Source organism: Argiope bruennichi, chromosome X1 (genome assembly GCF_947563725.1).
Source record: "Argiope bruennichi chromosome X1, qqArgBrue1.1, whole genome shotgun sequence".
Taxonomy (NCBI): domain Eukaryota; kingdom Metazoa; phylum Arthropoda; class Arachnida; order Araneae; family Araneidae; genus Argiope; species Argiope bruennichi.
This window is the reverse complement of record NC_079162.1, coordinates 19,523,687-19,543,087: the sequence shown is the minus strand read 5'-3', so window position 1 is coordinate 19,543,087 and position 19,401 is coordinate 19,523,687. Positions and strand designations below refer to the sequence as shown.

Sequence of the window (19,401 nt, the reverse complement as noted above, 5' to 3'; positions counted from 1 at the left end):
TCCTTGTTCTTTTTTAATAATATTTATTTAAAAATGAGAATTACTTATTTGGCATAAAGAAACAAGCTTTTGGTTTTGGAGATTGCAAGTCTGAGCGCCAAAGCACTGAAACAAAAATTCTGTCATCGCCATTTTTTAAAAAATAAATCTGCCAAAAAGAAGCCAAAAGGAGAAAAAAAAAAAAAAAAAACGTAGTAGAAAGAAACTCATTGAAAATATCACACTTTATTAGCACTCCGAAATCCAAACAATTTTTCATTCTACTTCGCTTAAAAAAATTCAACAGTAAAATACTAGTTGCCGATTTCGGCGTGTCAAAATGCGAAGCAACGGTTTTACTCGTTATTTTATCATGGGGAATAACATTTCGGCAGGTAAACTCGCGAATCAAAAGTAGTTCTCTTTGGTGAATACTGCCGGCAAAGAATAGGGGTGCTCTTATTTGAATAGTTGCGATGGATTCGGCCGCTCCGAGATGACCCTGTATTGTATAATGCCGCTGTTCACTCGATTTTAGCACCCCTCACTATCGTCGAAGCATACCCTGATTTTTCGATGAGAACGCTCCGGTTTTCTTGACAATTTTTCATACCCTCTCCTTGAAACAAATGGTGGCGTTCACATGTGCATTATTTTTCAAGTGTATTCGGTCGAAGTGGACAATCATTACAAATATCAAATCCTTATAGAACGGTAGGCAAAAATTTATCAGTATTTGGACTATTTAAAATTGTTTTATTTAAAACTTTTACTATTAATTATGCACTTGTATTGTTTTCTTTACTAATAATTAAAGTGAATATGCATGTATCTATGGAGAATGGAAATGCAAAATTAAGTAAAATTTATTATATTTTAGCGATTACTTACGAAAATATGATTGCACAAAATTAACTTTTACTCACTATCTGAAAATGCAGATAAAAGCTTTTCAATAAAGTGCATTTTATTGATATATAATTTGTTTCCATAAATTTCAAAATATTTTTATGAAGAATTTGCATAAATCCTTTCATTTAGAATTTATTTCTTCTACGCCTTATTTATTTTGGTATGAAATGTTACTTACGTCATCGTAATAAAATAGACGGTCTTATATTCTTTTATTTGTGTGTACTCCTTTTGTTCATTGAAGACTTTGCATATACAGACGCAGCGGGACGCAGAAAATGGAGCAAGAATTTATTTCCTTAACTATTGCAATTAGATGTGTACTTTAAACTGCAAAACTTCATCAAATAAAGTAACCAAATGTATGAAAATACCTTGGCTTCAGTAGAGGAAAATGATAAAAATGTTTTAGAAAAATTAAATTTTTGTATAGATTTCATAATGCCAGTTAGTAAAATTCTTTTCTTATATCAATCTATGCACGTACAAAGTTTTATGCTTTTATCCATAACATTTGCTAAGATATAAAAAGACAAATTCATGATTTTTTTCCATACCTCTAAAGGGTATCTGAGTATTAGTTTTCAGCAATAATACACATAACCCGAAAGATTATTAAAAAGGCATAATCAGGAATGCATTTATTAATTTTCATTAAATTTTAAAAAGTTATCACATACTTAGGTTCAGAAGTTTATGGAAAATTGCCACTGATGATAAGCCTCTTGTACGAAGAAAGGATTTCGACAATTTCAAAATTAATGGTTTTGAAAATTAAGATGTCTATCTAGAATAAAGCAACATTTGTTTGTCGAAATTACATTTCTTAGATAAGAAGGATTTGATTTTGCCTAAATTAAAAATTCCAGACATCGATCGGGTAGTTGTATACTGTACGGATTCCACTTATTAGGTTGAAATATCCTCTACTTTGTAGGTAATAAGGCAAAATGTCAATTTTTGTCTCATTTTCCCCATTTCTCTCCGGGAAAGAAAGAACCTTTGGTTTTAGAGCATTAATAGATTCTACGAGGATCCTGTGGTTTGTAATCGCTGTAACAATTCCGAGAGGGATGCCGGGATTCGTATTCTTCTATAATTTAGCCGGCATTATGATTATAAACAGTGTCAGCATTTCCGAATGTTCCTTGTTACCGAAATAAGTCATTCTTTTAAAAAGTGATCATGAAGAATTTTTTTCTTGCTTGGCATGCAAGTATTTCTCTAAATATATACTAAATGTTCGTATTCTTATGTTTCTTTCTCCTTCTTTATTAAATCGATGTTGCAAATGTCGACTCGACAAATGTAAGCGAACTACATTAAGTGTGATTAGCAAATTTCTCAAATTACAGTTTTTCTGCGCAGAATAAAATTTCATTTCTGAAATAAATATTTTTATATAAATTAGTGAGTAGTCCACCTAAACTTAAAAATAAACATATCTCTGCAAATATTTAGTTAGAAATCTGAAACTTTGTAAGTGTATAGATAAAGTAAGAGAATCATTTTACTAACTGTCACTTTTACATTATGGGTTAGGCATAAAAATGCAATCTTTGAAACTTTTTACTATCAACTTTCACAGAAACCAAACTGCTATCATACAGCTGGCCGCCTTATTTAATGAAACTTTGTAATAGAAAGCATATGTTTCGCTGCAGTATTTAGGGAGATAACATTTTATTTCACTTTTTGGGAATACCCAAAATATGAGATCACAATTAAGACATTTTAATATAATTGGTCCTAAACTGAAAATATTTCAAAATAATTTAGCATTATTTCTCGTAAGGTTTTGTAACTATGTGTGATTTTGTGCATTTCTAATTTCATATTGGATTGTTAACAAATGCAGATTTTTTTTTTATGTGACAATTTAGATAGATTTTGTTAATAACGCTTATAATATCATGCTTATGATTTATAAGATATTTTATTTTACAGTCAATATTTGTAATATTTATTCATTTATTTCTAACTTATGATATTTTCTGATGTTCATTTAACTTAATGGTATTTGTACACATTTTTATAAAAATGTAAATATGTATATAATTTTTCTTGCGCGCTATATTTTTGTATCGATTGTCCGAAGAAGAAGATTGTATCGAAAAGTAACATAATGTCCGCAGAAGAAGTTATTTCGCTTTTAGCATTCATTATAATTATGGATTCTTTTATTTACTGCACTTTCATTATTTTAAACTAATAGCAGGGTCATTAGCAAAGGCTAAGCAAAAATTTTAACATTTGAATAAAGGTTTTTCATTTGATTTACATAATAATTGATAATAATGAAATGTTATTTATCTGAACATAATTAAAAAATAATTGACATAGTGCAAAAAAACATTAAATACAGAAACTTATTTAAATGCGATAATAATTAGACATAGATTTCAATGAGTTTATGGGATAAATGTCTGAATTTGTTTCATTATAAATTTTCATTGATTTTTAAGACAATATTTGCCTGAAATTATTTGAATTTGAAATAATTTTTGCTTATTGAAACATATAAAGAAAAATAATTTTAATAACATTCTAAAATACTTTCATATAAGAATAAAATAAATATGATCACTCATTTTATTCATTGATAGACATTTAGTGCATTTAAATTTTATGTGTAAGCATTTAACTAAGAATCAGTAAATGATAATTTTTGAAGGTAGGAATTATTATACAATTTTGACATTCTGTATATGAAAGAAAAAAAAATCTCAGTATTTTGAAAATTAATAAAACCTACAATAGTCTTTTTAATCTATGCATTTATTCAGCTTAAGGTTTTAACAAATACAAATAAAACGCACTTTTCCAAAAGCTTCAATGTAGAGAACCTCAAAGAAAGAACAGATTGCACTGGATAAGCATTTAACAATAACCTTTATCACATTTATTAAAATATATTTTCTATGCTAATAAATTTTATATAAGATCTTTTCAATTTTTCTTCATTTTGTTACTCTAACGGGTTCTGGATAAAATCATTTTGAAAACTTATCTCCTTCTATTAAAATCTTTGAGTTTTATGAGCTCTTGAGTCATTTTTAATATCTGTAGATCTTTTCAACAGGTTTGCTACGATGTCTATCTTTTCAGAGAATGAAGTTGGGCAAACCGAATCCCGATAATACATCATTCTTGCCTGAGCCAATTTACAAAACGTCTCATGTGAACACAATCAACTTGCTTTCATCAGTCAAGCGTCTCGCTTGAACGTATTCGGTCACAAGGGCACTTAGAAGACCGAACAGAAATTGATGAGGAAGAAAAGAATTTGATTTCATCCCATTAAATAGCAACTTACACTCTTGTAAAAAAAAATTTTTTTTTAATGCATATTCGAGAATATATAATAGTCTTTTAAAAATTCAAAATAATTTTTCCACGTTTTTTTTTTTTTTTTGGTTGTAACATGCAGAGTTTTCAGCCTAATAATACAAATCTTATAGAATATGTAGCAATAAAGTAGTGTAGCAATATATCAAAAAATGTAAGAAAATATTTTGGAAACTTTAAGAGAAATGAATATTTGCAGTAAATATTTCTTAACTGCGCAAGTTGGATACGTAGCATATTTCTTCTTTCATAATTTTAGAATTAATTCTTGAACGACTCTTGATTTTTTAATCGTTTATACACCGAATATGCATATTATATGTATCTGCTTATAAGGGTATTCATGTAATTTTTTTTTTTTAATATGAAGATTTTTTAAAGTTACTATTCATTGAATACTTTTAAAAAAAAGTGTTTTACTTCGTTTTTTGATACGTTTCATTTTTCAAACATTCGCGTTTAGGATCAAGATTTTTAAAAAAAGTCATTTTTATAACTAAACGATAAGTTTTTATTTTTTATTTTAAATTATATTTTCATTCAAAAGGAAGTCTGTCTGCGCGGTGGTCCGAGTGCATAGAAAGAATAAAGTAAAGAGCTAGATAGATAAAATTTGATACATAGGTTAAGTAGTTAAAATATAAATCAGCATATCCTCCAATATTGGACACCAAGCATCAGTAGTACGTCTTACCGACATATTGCATATAATGTAATATCGACAAATTATTGAAGAACGGGTATTTCTAAAGAATTTTAATTAATGAAAACAAATATTTGTTAATATTATTTTAAATTATTTAACAAGCATTTATTATTAGTATAAAAGTGAGATAAGAGTTTTTAAAAAAATTGCACAACACAATTTTACACAATGGTGAAATAAATTAACACTATTTGTTAGACATTTACAATGTTTTTCATTAAGTAGCAAGCACTTTTGTTCTTTTTTTTTCCCCCAGTTATTACAGAGAGTAACATCATAACAACTCCTATATACATTTTTGTAATGAAGAATGACTCCTTGATTTTGTACTCAAGCTGGAACAAAATTCGTCCCCCCCCCAACATGTTAAAAATTCGTTCGCTACTATCATTGCTGTGAGCGAGAATTCGGGAAGAGTGAGCTTTCGTCGTTTTTTCTTTTTGTAATGTTTCATATTTTTTTCACTATATATCCGCATCCCCATATTTTCATTTAATTTCCTCAGCTATTGGAGGGTACAAATCAGCACCGAATTTTGAACCAAATCCCTCAAGAGGTTGACCGTCTGTCAGCCTGTAACTTTCACATATACGTAAATGCAATAAGTCAAAACTGCATAAACTGCATAAAAATAAATGAAATTTGAAATGTGATCACGTAATTATAACTGTAATTCCATGTCAAATTTTGGTTTCAATTAATAAGAAAAAATGCGTTCGAAATATTTGTTGGATTTTCTAGTATTTGTGCATTGATCGCATACCAGTGATGAAGGGAAATGACACTTTTATTAAATACATGTGAGAAAATTTTGGGTGAGTTCTCCCACTGGTTCTGTATGAAGTTTCAATTCAAGATTCAAAATAGCTCTTGAAATAAAATTAAAATTTTTTGATAAAAATTCCATTTGAATAAACCCAACTAACTAAGAATCAAATTTTTAGTAAATATTAACTAGCTAATAGTAAGAAAAAAAATTGTTTCGTTTTTATTCGTATACATTTTCGAAATGCAGTCAAACAATTAATTAAATAATTCAGAGTGATCTTTAATATGAACATGTTTTTCCAAATTCCAAATAATTTTTGATATTCGATTGAAAAACTGAACGTTTCATTACTTTTCAAAATACTTTATAATTCAGCCTTTTTGATTGATCCCGAACTAAAAATGTTCCGTTATTGTTCTGAAATTTTTATAGTGGATGTAATATACTTCTTTCGCAGTTTTCAAATAATGGTTGGCGAATTGTTGAGAAGCGAATATTCGTTATGATATTTTTTTATCGAGATTTATTCAAAAGAGGAGAGTTTATTTTCAGGTTCGATAAAATAAATTAATCTTAAATATTTAATGAAATTATAATAACGAGTTTTTTTCAAACGAAGAACTAAAGATTGATTTCATGAAGAAAATTCTACTGACATTATCTGGTTAAAGGAATTGCTCATAAATGATATATCTGATAGCGAAAGAATATTTGGAGTATAACTTTTTTACTTTCACATATAGTGTCAAGCATTGCTATCGCCAGATTACTTGATTTCGAGATATTAATTAATGAAGCTCCCGTTTTAGACTCCCCTAAGTTTCTAAAAACTTTTTTTTTAATTACATCTTTCTATCAGTAAAAGTAAGTCAAAAAGGGAAGAATTAGAGCGAGGACATTTGATTAATAGTCTTTACGCCAAATTAGTAGATTTGTATGAAATTTTGGACACAATCCATCTAAAGGAAATTTGTCTGTCGGTCGATCTACACCTATGCGATCACAATAAATAAAAAAAAGCTAGAGGGTTGAAATTTGGTGAATAATTTTATCACCAAGCATGCAGATACAGAAAATAATCAGAATACAGATCAAATACCATTAATTTGCATATGAGTTTTCGCTTGAATTACATGCATACAATTCATAGTGTGGCATCAGATACGTCTGTTTTTTAGCATAACTGTGTTAAAACTATACTTTAATATTTTTAATTTAGTTATCTTCGCGTAATAATGATATGCAATAAAAAGAAGTGTCTAGTTTGAAAAGAATGACAATCCGTTGCCATTTTTTTTCATTCGAAATATTACAAGCAATATTCCATTGCCTTGCAAATCGATATGAGATATTATGTATTTAAACCGCACGGAAGTATTTTTTTTAAGAAAATAGAATAAAACAATATAATTCATAGATTGTACATTGGTATAGTATTTTTCTGAAAAAGATCTCTGTTTTCATATTTAAATGATTTGCTAAACATGAAGAAATAAAGAAAATTTGTTTAAACATGAGATGAATGGACATCTAAATTTAAGAAAAGTGATTACATTGCGGGCTTTAATCTATATGACTTAGATTTAATATTTTCTTTGGATTATATTATCTTAAGAACAAATAAGATAACAATATCAAACAATTTTAGTATTTTAAATAAATAAAGACAAAATTTGTAAAATGTCTTTGATTTTCTTGATATATAAATAAAGCACCTTTCTATGAACTGCCAAGCGAATATTTATACTATATAATTGATGTTTCAACTTTATTAAAAAATGGATAAAAGTGGTAATTCTCTGACTGATAATTAAATTACAGCAAAAATAATAAATATATACATACATAATATATTATTTGTTATAAATCACAATTTAACAATATAATTATTCGAATAAAAACTTCTATTAGATTAAATATTAAAAATTGTATTTCAGCTGAATAAAAAGCATTTGATTTTACAAAAAAGAAAAGAAAATCCCCTTTGTATTAAAATCAACTGATTTGATAAAAAATACTTATCCGAAAGAGATATTAAAATAGGAGTGAAAACTATGTTTCATGAAGATAGGATAGATAAATAATAAAGATAAAATGCGGTCCCCAGAAGGTGGGTGTTACCAGTCTACTGTGAAAACTCTAGAGTTTTCCATAAATATTTTGAAATGCTATGAACAGAATTATTTTTGTTCTGACATTTTAGCATCTCAGATCTTCTCTCATTTAAAAATTTTAATTTGTTGCAATCAATTCATTTTTAAGATTCTGTTTAAATATTTGTAAAAATTCTGAAATTTCTTTAATTTATGATTTTTTTCATCATTTTGCTTAGCAATATTATGTTCTTTTGGTAAACTTTTTAGAAATATATAATAGTTCTGATATGTCGTTAAATTCTGTTTAACTCGTGCCAGAAAGTTATGCAGAATTCTTAAGAAGTGACGGATTTCTAGTTAACAATAGTTCATAATTAATTGCAGATTAATTCACTTTTTACTGTGAAGATTTGGTCACTAGGATATTTAGAGGACATATCAGAAAGTGGTGAAGAAGAAATTAATCAGGTTTCACATAGAAAACTGATAATGTTTTGCAACATTCATCAGTGATTTTGTATTTTCTGTGCAAGTGAATTAATTACTTGCATTTTCGTAAATATAGAACATATTTTACATAAGTAAAGATAAATTTTCTAATATGCTTCTGCTTGCAGCATGCATACTTCAAGCAAATTATACGAAATTTACAGAATATGAGACAATATTTTAGCGCAGTATTATAGCAAACTGGAAGATGACAATTTGTATATTCCAGGAAATATGAGTACAGAAAGCAAATCATTCTTAATTGAGTATGTGCGGAGCATAGCATTTTTCTTTCATCATTTTAAAACCAGAAAAATGGTTAGCTCATATAAAAATTCCATTTGAATACTGTTAAGTTCCAGAATGGAATTGGTATTGTGATGAGCTGAATTCCTCTAAAAAATATGGAATGAATTTTTTCCCCCAAGATGTGATGTTTTTCAATATAATTAAAAACATCTATTTAATTTTAAGAGTAAATGGGTCTTTTGCATATTTCTAATTTTTATAAAATTCATCATAACCTTTCGAAGATTCAAGTTTTAAAAATATCAGTTTGTGAAAAAATCTTCAAAGTTCCATTAGAAAGTAATTGAAATTCAGCTCTTCAATATTTTTCTGATCTTAAAAGATATTCAACAGGAATATCTTTATAAGCTATCCTATATACCCGGCTTTAAAATTACGGAAGAAAAATTATGCTTTGTTTTGCACATTAAAAATTATTTATTATAATTATTTTGCAATTAAAAATTATTTACAATAAATACTCATATTTCTTTGAATTTTCTTAATATTTACTTCAAAATTAAATTTCACACTTTGTTGACATAATACCATACCTTCTGTAAATTTCGCATTATGCTAAAAATGTTATACGCAATGCTATAATTTTATAAGTAAAACTCATGCGGAAAAATTAGGAATTTAAAAAAAAAAATCTTGCAACTTCTAGAATACCTGCATTATTTTTTATAAAAGTGTATTTAATTATTACTAACAGCAAACAAAACACTTATGAAATTTAAATGTTATTATCAGCTTTCTGTGAAATGATGTGAGCCCAAAATCTTTTTTTCCCCCATCAATTTCTGGTACGTCTCCTAAATGCCTTCATGACAGAGTGGAAAACAATCTTATTCGCAACACGGAGGTTAATATTCAGCGCCCATTTCAATTATTCATTTACTGGCGCCATTTCAACAAGGTAGCATTTGTATAAATGCTTGGATGAAGGCCAGCTGAGGTCAGCGTCATTCTCTAGAAATGTGGTAAACAACTGCTTAATTATTAGAACGTACTCGTTATAAATTTCGAAGCAATTAAATCAAATGAAATGAACTCAAATGAAACTATTCTCAATAAAGATTAACAATACCTTCCATAATTTGCCCTCCTGGCTGGACAATATACTCGATTTGGCTGTAAAAGATCCTGAACCTCTGTTATTTCCGATACTTTTATGCATAAATTGGATCTTAAGGCTGCTCATTTCCAAAACAAGTTCAACAAACGGATTTAAGGTGATTGCAAACCATATTATGATGATATATATTCCTGTCTAGTTTAAGGTATATTAATCTGTTAAATAAGGCCCTAAATATATTTGAAAGGTTTTCATATAACGTGATAGCATTAAAAGAATTTTGTGATTGAGCGAAACTTGTTCTTCTATCTCACAGAGCATATCTTGTTGCTTATAATAGTGGATGAAAAACAACACATACAAGAGATGGGTTACTGGAAAGCACTAAACTTAATAATTCAGGATCCGAAGCTCGTAAGAAAATTTTTTGGTTTCATGGAGTACATTGAACTGATAGATTGGATAAAATGTAAACTGTAGTCCTCTCTAATGCTAGAAAATTTGATAAAAGACACTGTGTCATTATATAAAGCTCTGCTGCTCATGATTTTTAAAAATTTCCTCTCCACATCCTGGCTAATGCAAGAAGCGTCAAAAGTCTGAAAAAAAAAGAATATGGAGACAGAGATGGATTAAATTTGTTCTTAAGTAGTTCAATGCCGAAATTTAATGAAAGATCCGTATTTAAGGCAGTATTTGATGATATTAATTTCATTTAATACCCTTTAACAAACTGAATAGTGTGCGAGTGGAACTCAAATTTTATCCACTTCCATGTCGTAATTACTGGGTCATTTCATAACAAAAATATGAAAATCGGCTAAGAACTGCAAAATGATGTACGGTCAGGAACAGAAATTGGGAACCATAAATACAGTGTTCACTGCTCAAGTCGCGGTCATCTGGGAAACATGTACCTTGTTTAAGAAATGCTAGAGGAAGAAAATAAAACTTTTTCACTTTTTACAGTGTTATTTTTTAATGTTTTTTAACTTTTTAGATTCCTATCAAATTTTGAACCGAAAGTGCCTAAGGGTTGACAGTCTTTCGGTCCGCATTCATGTAAATGCAATAACTTAAATTAATGAAATTTGGTAAGTTATCTTATGACTTCAAGTGTAGTTCCGTATTTGGTTCCAATCGATCTCCATAAAGGCATCCGAAATACGTATTCGCCCGATCGATTCTGTTAAAAAGCTAAATTCGCTCCAAAAATCTATATCTAATAATTATTGTTCGCTAATGCCATGCGAGGTATTCACGGCCTTACCCAAAACTTTACACTACCCTTTGTGCGGTGGCAAAGGAATAAGACCTCTTTTGAAGTGATTGACAAAGTTCAGGGAGACCACTCTTATTGGTGTCGTTTTACCATTACCATTGTTATTAATAATGAAACTATTTCGTCGCATTTAACTTGGAATTACTAAATAATTAATGTATCAGTGTAAAAATTTCTGATCCGGCGCATTGAATCAGTATAAAAATTTCTGATCCGGCGCATTGCATCAGTATAAAAATTTCTGATCCAGTTTTCTACGGTTCATGGGAAACGTTAAGCTTTCAGAGTTTTTAAAGAACTTATATGATGTCGCATAGGTAGAAATCTGAGCTGTTTAGGAAAGTTTTGTTGATAGAAAGAGTGTTTCTTAAGCCATATATGACCTAGCGCTGGAATTATTCTTTTCGAAAACTTGCCTCTGCGCTCTTTTGTACCTGTTTATGCCTCAGCCACGTGTTGTGAAGAATAGTGATCTGTCTGTATTGAAAAAAAAAGATCCCTTTTGTGGAATTCACCGCGGAATTATCTTCCTTTGGAAATGCCAACATCTATTCGACAAATCAATTGCGATTAGATCTTTTCATTTAGGCAAATGAATAAGCATTTCTATCCAGTTGATATTAGGTAAAATAGCTAATGACTTTGAATTCTTTCTAGGTGGGTTGTTCGACACAGAAGATGACGAGCAAGAGCTCGCGTTCCGCATCGCGGTTGACAAAATCAATGCCGACACCAGTGTCTTACCTCGTTCACGATTGGTCGCACAGGTGGAAAAAGTCGGCATCGATGACAGTTTTAGGGCAACAAAGAAAGGTAAACGCAATTTTACATATATACATTTTGCAATAATGCAAATTTCATGGATTGTTTAAAATTTTGTTGCATTTAATAATATCTAATTTAATAATTTCCGAATCTGAAATTAGACTTGGAATTTTCCAGATACATTAACATTCCAAAATGTATCGAATGTCATAAAAATAATTTATAAATTCATTTTTAGTACTTCAAAGATAATTATCTGCTTATTTCTAATTTCAAAGTAAGTGTATCTATTTATCAATTTTTTTAGCAACATTAAATATTTGCTTAAAATAACCAATCATTACTCCAAATGACATTTATTGAGTTTCTCATTTTTTATAGATATTTTCTTTGGTGAGGGAAATCTTAATCTATTTAATTTTTTAAATCACCGGTTCTCTTCACAATATTAGAAACATTTGCATTTTTTTTTCGGTAAGTTTTAAGCTCTGTTTAAATACCTTGATTTGTTTTGATTGTGTTATTCGGAAACATTCAATCCTTTAAGAAATAGTTTTTAAGAATTCGCATGATTTTCTTTTGTTTATATACTATATATAGTTTTTCATAATATGAGCGATGATCCAAAGAATATTAAGGAAGATTTCAAAAGTTTTTTTTTCTTTTTCTTTTTTTATTAGAACCCGTTCTTCAGGTCAAGCAATTTCCACAAGCGTAAAGTCTTGATATACCTATCGTAAGGGGTCTCATTTAAAAAGCATATGATTTACTTTTTACACCGATTCAGGTAAACTTATGCCATATGAAGGAAGAACTCGATTAGTTCAGAAACACAGCTATTGTTTACCAACGGATTCTAACATCCTCAGCGCTTTTATTCCTCATAATAGGGATGGAAGGGAAGATGCATTAGATGTTTAAATCTAACAATAAAGTAAAAAATGATTACTCTCGAATAAATAAATTTTGAATTAGAATGAAATAATACGGTCAGAAACGACACGAGACTCGCAAAAAATTGAATAAAAAGTTTATAATAGGGTGGAAAATCAAAATAAAAAAATGACGAATTCCTAAAATGCGCCATCCTTCCGATCTCACCCTTTAGCGAGATAGAATCGTCGTAAAGTGATAATCTCAGGGTACTGAAACAAGCAGTATTTCATATTTTTAAAAGGTTAACAACAGTAAACAACCAGAACTGTACCATCTGTTGTGAAAAACAACAGATGGTATAGTTATCTTGACTAATTTGCATAAAATACTAAACAGTTATGTCAAAAACATACTTCTTTCTGTCAGAACAAACAATGACACAATAAGAGACAAATAAAATTCAGTGGAAATTTCATGAGAGAGTATGTTCTTTAATTTATCAGTTTTATCTCAAAGTATAAAAGCTAATTTATCCTGTCCGTCAATACATCCTCAACGAATGAATTACTTTCTCGAATACGAAGAAAAGAGTGGGATAATCAAATAGTTCAATATCGAGATTCTCCACTCTTCCTTAATGCATTTTTGAGTCAGTCTTTGAATGCTTTCCATATTCAATGGCTGAAATTTCATACACAGCGACATTAGAGATTTCTTTTACATATGGAGTGAGCTTACGCCAGGGGAAATGCCACCTCAATAACTTAATGATTCAGAAGAATAAAATTTAACATATAGTTGTTTTGCCAAAGATCGTAGATATCGATCCAATTTTGGAGAAGAAATCACAGACTTCCAGTGAAAACACAACGAGTATGAGTCAGGTATATACAATTTAAAATTATATTTTGTCAATTGAAGAAGGTTTTAAAGTTTGTCAACAAGTTGAATGTCTACTCGCGTATTTAAAGGTAGATAGAAATATGCCATTCATCTTACCACCACAAATATGATCCGAATAAAATCATCGTCATAATTGTATATTTACTTTACTGTGAAGCTAATTACAAAATTAAATACTTTCCTTTTTTATTTCTGTAGTTGGATTTCTCCAGTACCGGTTTATAGCTGTTCTTTTTTTCTTTTTCTTTCCTTTTTCTTTTCAACAAAATGTCTGCTTTAAAAAAATGAAAGCATTTTGCTTACTTTCAAAGAAACCATTGCTCAGAAGGCACACTGAGAAATAGATAGAATAGCAATGGATTTTGTTGATGAAGTTATATTTAAAAAATTTCTAAATCACCTTATAGAATTATACGGCGTTGACAAATTACCCCAAAACTGTACAATTACTCGTCCTCCAATATCAGTCCCTCAGAAAAATATTTGAAAAATGTTCACTATGACCCCATTTAAGCAAAGATGCAAATACAATTTTTATTTTATTCTTACTAATAATTCAAAATCAGGTCAATTTTAATAAAGCAAGCTTCCACTTTGTCAACCGACAAGACTTTTTAAAAACAGATTGATAAAGTAAAAATATAGAAGCGGATTAAGCGATATTATGAATAAAAAGCAACCAAACACAGTTTCATTCGGGAAATTCTTGTTTTGTATGATGCTTCATTCAGTGTCAATTTTTTTCAAACATATGGAAATATTTCAACACTACCTCATTACATATCGAATCACATAAAAGCAGCTGCTTGGATGACGTAAGAAGTTTTCATTTTACTTGACAATAATCATGAAAACAGAACGAATTCAAACGATTATTTTCAATAAAAGAACGAATTTTCAACAAACTGATGATGGCAGTGAAGAGATAATTCAGAGCAGTACTACTTTCTGCAATCATATTTCAAAGAAATTATTGAAGAAAATATTATATTTGAAAATTCGTGCATTTAGCTTGTTGTAATACAGTAATATAATAATACACTAATAAATAATCCATGGATACCGCAGAATTGGTGAGAAACATTATAAATAAGAAAATTAATAAAACTGTTTGTTGTTTTTCGTCCCTGCATAGAGATTAAAAGTCACAAAAAATTAAGAAAACTCGAATGTGTGTATATATTATATATATAGCATTAATAATATGTATATAAATGTATTATTAATATATTTATATAGTTATCTAATCTGAAGAGAATTTTGAAATGGCCTTTGATTTTCTTGAATATTTCTCACATAATCACCGAGACACTGAAAAGTTTTCAACTATAAGTAAATCAAAATTCTTAAAGAAGTCCTTTAAAAATGACAAAAATATACTGAATTTTATTTATTTGTAAGGAATGATTTAATTCATTTAAAATGAATAAATTTCATAAAGCAGCATTTAAAAGCACACATTTATTAGTATATATAAAAGTTGAAATATTTTATTTGAATTATATATCACTTTTTAGTCTTTAATTAATAATTCATTATTATCCTTATTTTGAAATGTGAAAATCAATTATTTTCTCAAATTCATTAACAAGCAGAGCTAATCATCTGGAATAAAAAAAATGAATGAATGCTTAATTAAGTTCTAAAATAATGAAATGATCGATTGTCTTCGAGAACGCACTAATGTAGAAAGTTTTATAATCCTATTTCATGGCATAGTAAGAGAAAAAATGATTATAAAATTCTTTCTGCACAAATATGAAACAAATCAATTTTATTGTATGTAAAGTAATCATTTCATAATTTTGATCAAGAACTGCGTAATACGTTCATAGAATTTAAATTTTATATCAGTTACATAATATATATAGAACGCCCTTTTTTAATCATTATTTTTATTTAGTTTATCAGTATTCATAAACATTATGCCAATTTCTTGTTGCTAAATTTCTAAATACAAAGATGGATAATTTTTTCTTTTAATTTAAGTAATTAAAATTAGTGGAATGAAAAGAGCAATGAAGGTTACTAATAACTTGTTCTTTCTAACAAGAATTAGTATAATAGTGAATATTTTTTAAATCGGGAATTTTTTTCTTTATCTGCGAGGATGCTTGAATAAGTATACGAGTTGACTTTAATATTTCCATAGCCGTTGACGGAGCATATCTCTTTAAGAATCGACTGCTTGTAACGGGGGCTATTTTCGGCAAATCGCATATTATTATATACATACAATTCTTAGTTAAGCTTCTATATGAATTTTATCTAATATTCGAGCCTGGAGAGAAAATTATTCATTTTTAGTACATAAATTTGTTGAATTCGGACGCGAAAATGACTAATTTTCTATTAAAAAGACTATCCCTATAATTTGGGAAAGAAGTGTTTCACTAAAATTTGCAATTGAATTATCATTAAAATTCTTTTATAAAACGATTTTAGCTTTTATTATTTTTCACGTAAATAACTGAGAAGAATACAGAAAATTCAAGAAATCTCTCAAAGCTAGGATAAAAGTTTAATTAACGGAATAATTAGTAAATGCACTGTTAGAATTTCGGAATTTTTCTTAGAGGTAGTTAATGATGATATTAAACAATTTTACATAAAAATATTTTAGCTGTACATTTTTAATTAATGCTGAAGAATTCATTTTTGATAATTTCGTGTTGGCTTTCTAATTGATTTTGTATTCCACTTTCTCATATTTGAAAAGATGAAATCCAGTTTTCGACTTTCCACCTCTTTCCTGATTGGATAATTTTGTATAGTTGTGTGTTCTCGATGACAATAAATTATTTTAATATTTTTAGAAATTAATTATTATTTAATCGATTAATTTAATTTATTTTTGATTCCATATGAGTGGCATAAGAATTTAAGAAACAAATGATTTCAAGATACCTGAATATTCATAAAAGCGATTTATTTCCCAATTCATTTTTAAGATTAAAAAGTAAAATACACTAACAGAAGTGTAAATTTGCCTTATTCTGTATCGTATTTAGAGGAAGAATCATATCAATACCTTACAATGATAACCTATTTTTAATTTCATTCATATAATCCGATATGAATGGAATTAAAAATAGGAGCACTGCATCATCCATACTTCGGTCATTTGTCTGCATTTCCTTAAGTTCTAAAAGTTATTAATCTCACTCAGTTTACCGCTTTTTCAAATTGCATATTTTATCTTGCCCTGTAGGAAAGGCTCACTCTACATTAACCCATTTCTTTCTAAAATTTTAGATAAATCTACTTGTAGAAGCTTTAATAAAATGTATTATTTTAAAAACGATAATTATATTATTTATTCGCAAAATTGCATATCACTTCTTTCAAATCATTAATTCAAAACTAATTAATTTTAAAACAACTTTGCTGGAAGTCGATTAGCTGTTCAACATTTATTCATTTTTAGTACTTACTGTTCAAATTTTTGCTTCGAAATTTTGAAAGGACTGACATTTTAATCTTTTGTTATTTGAAACAACTCATATAAGGTTAAAATTCGGCAAAAGCATAAACTCTACTTAGATGAACTGAAATTTAGACCAGAATGTTCTTGCCGTTCTGAAAATGTTTGAAAATGAAACAAAAACAATTAGAAAAAAGCTTTTATTAATTTACAAAATGTATAAAATATTTTTGAATAAAAAATAAGAACATTAAAACAAAATCTTAAAGACATGAGGCCATGACAGAAATCCTTTCAAAGAAGAAATCCTTTTTCAGTTATAATGTATTTTAATTTTTAATGAATATTTCTTAATTTCCTTATGTATGATATTCATTGTGACTTAATTTTTTGTTGAATTATTTTCAGCATTTCTCGCTTTACGTTTTGTTTTGACTCCATATTTTTGATAAAATATCTATTTCCCCGTTTAGTGCATTAATAAAGTAATAAAGTGTGTTAAGAACATTGTAGTTAAACTTTATATTTATTAATAACAATCAGCATCATGGGATTTTTATATTACTTTTTCTTAAATTTACTACCAGATTGCACCACCCATATGGAATCAGGATTTAATTAAAGTGTATCGATCAATTTGGTAATTTTTGAAAATTCTAAAACATTGGATTGTTATAAAAAACAGAAAAAAAAATCAACTCTCTAATGCATCAAAGAATAAGTAAAAAATAGACTACAAACTACCATCTTTGCAAAAATGAAGCCTGTTTAGTGAAAAAAATAATATGAAAGAAACTTTCGATTATGCAAACATTTGTTATTTTCCGCAGTGTGTTCCCTCCTGGAGACGGGGATCGCCGGCATCTTTGGTCCCCAATCAGATGTCACGAGCATGCACGTGCAATCTATCTGCGATGCCATCGACATCCCCCACGTAGAAACCCGATGGGACTTCCAGCTGCAGCGCGCCGACATGTCCATCAACCTCTTCCCCAGGCCCTCGGTGCTCAGCCAGGCTTATGTCGACCTTGTCAAGATCTGGGGTTGGAGGAGCTTCTCTCTGGTCTACGATGAGCACGAAGGTTAGTTACTTATGGAAAATATAACTGCAAAAATATTCTTAATGCTTATAAGGCTTGAGTGTTATTATTATCTTATTTTGAATAAAAATTTATTAACCCAATTAAAATATTTTGGATTCGTTGACGATTCATTAGCTGTTTCAGAAACACTTGGCATGTCTTGACTCTTTTTCAGCTTGATTTAAAGAGTACGTCGTCATGTGTGATGATCTCTAGCTATTTTACTGATCCAAATGAATTTTCTGTTCTCTTCATCTGGTGCATTTTGTTTGGTTTTGTTTCTAGCTGGCAATCAACTGCGACTAATTGTTCTCATTCTGTTTTTATCTTTTTATGAGTCATCATCCTTATGTCATCATGTGTAGCAATCGGCTAAATTCAAAAACGATAGAAAAGTAATGTCTTTCTATTCTTGTTTCAAATTAATAAATGTTGCGTTGTGATCTACAATATGCTGATTAATATCACATACTTAAATAGTCAGTTTGCTCATGATCAAGCGATGAATTCCTCTTCTTGAAATTAAAGTTAAAAGTAGTCACTATCTCCAAAGAAATCTTAAGCGAATAAGTTTGGGCTGTCATTATAGCAGCTACCTTCCTTTAACGATTAGGTTCAAACATCTATCAAAATAGCATGTTCACTTGCAATAGAATCCCATAAACAAGTAAGAAACGTCACGAATTTTTCAAAAAAAATATATATTTCTGAGTTTTTTTTTTTTTTTTTTTTTTTTTGTATGTGTGTGTTTTAGAGACTATATTTACAAAATGAAACCTTTAACTCCTTTTCTGATTCTAATTGAGAAAAACAATATTTGATTGAGCAAGTAAAGTTAAATCGACTCTGAAGTTTCTCCAAGCTGGGTTGTTTTGTCAAAATTGAATCAATCAAGAAACTCCTCCCCCCCCCCAAAGAAAAACCTCAAATTCAAAATTTAAAAAACACTTACGTTTATGTTAGTCCCCACCAAACATTAGATTCGACATGTATTATTACTGGCAAGGAATTATTAAATATTTTTAGGATGAAATTTGCTGAAAATTTGCGAAATTTTAAGAATAAAGTGTTTCAAGTAGGTCGTATTATTTGATGAAGGAGTGATTAGTTTCATATTACAAATAATGTTCAATCTCTCAGTGGCTTGATTTCATCTTCTAGTGCGAGAAAAAAAATTTAAAAAATTCGAAATCTTCAAATGTAATTATTTATATCTGAAATTTGCATAAAGCAATTCTCAAAAAGTATATATTATTATATATAAACACGTGGCCTAAAAGGTGTTGGAGAAAACTGAAACCGAATCTTGTTCCTCGCATACTTGTGTCAGAGAATCTTTGCAGTTTCCTTCTGAAAGGCAGGTTGTCTGATTGCAGTTTTTTTTATATTGCAATAGTACGGATT

General features: G+C 28.8%; 1 protein-coding gene across 2 annotated transcripts in view; it reads left to right on the top strand.

The window, feature by feature from the left end:
- LOC129959019 (glutamate receptor ionotropic, kainate 2-like) overlaps nucleotides 1-19,401 on the top strand; it is a 105,210-nt gene that overhangs the window by 23,664 nt on the left and 62,145 nt on the right. For both annotated transcript variants that reach the window (XM_056071790.1, XM_056071789.1), the window contains exons 2-3: nucleotides 11,605-11,760; nucleotides 17,746-17,997. In XM_056071790.1, the coding sequence (XP_055927765.1) occupies nucleotides 11,605-11,760; nucleotides 17,746-17,997 (408 nt within the window). The remainder of the gene's footprint in view (nucleotides 1-11,604; nucleotides 11,761-17,745; nucleotides 17,998-19,401) is intronic.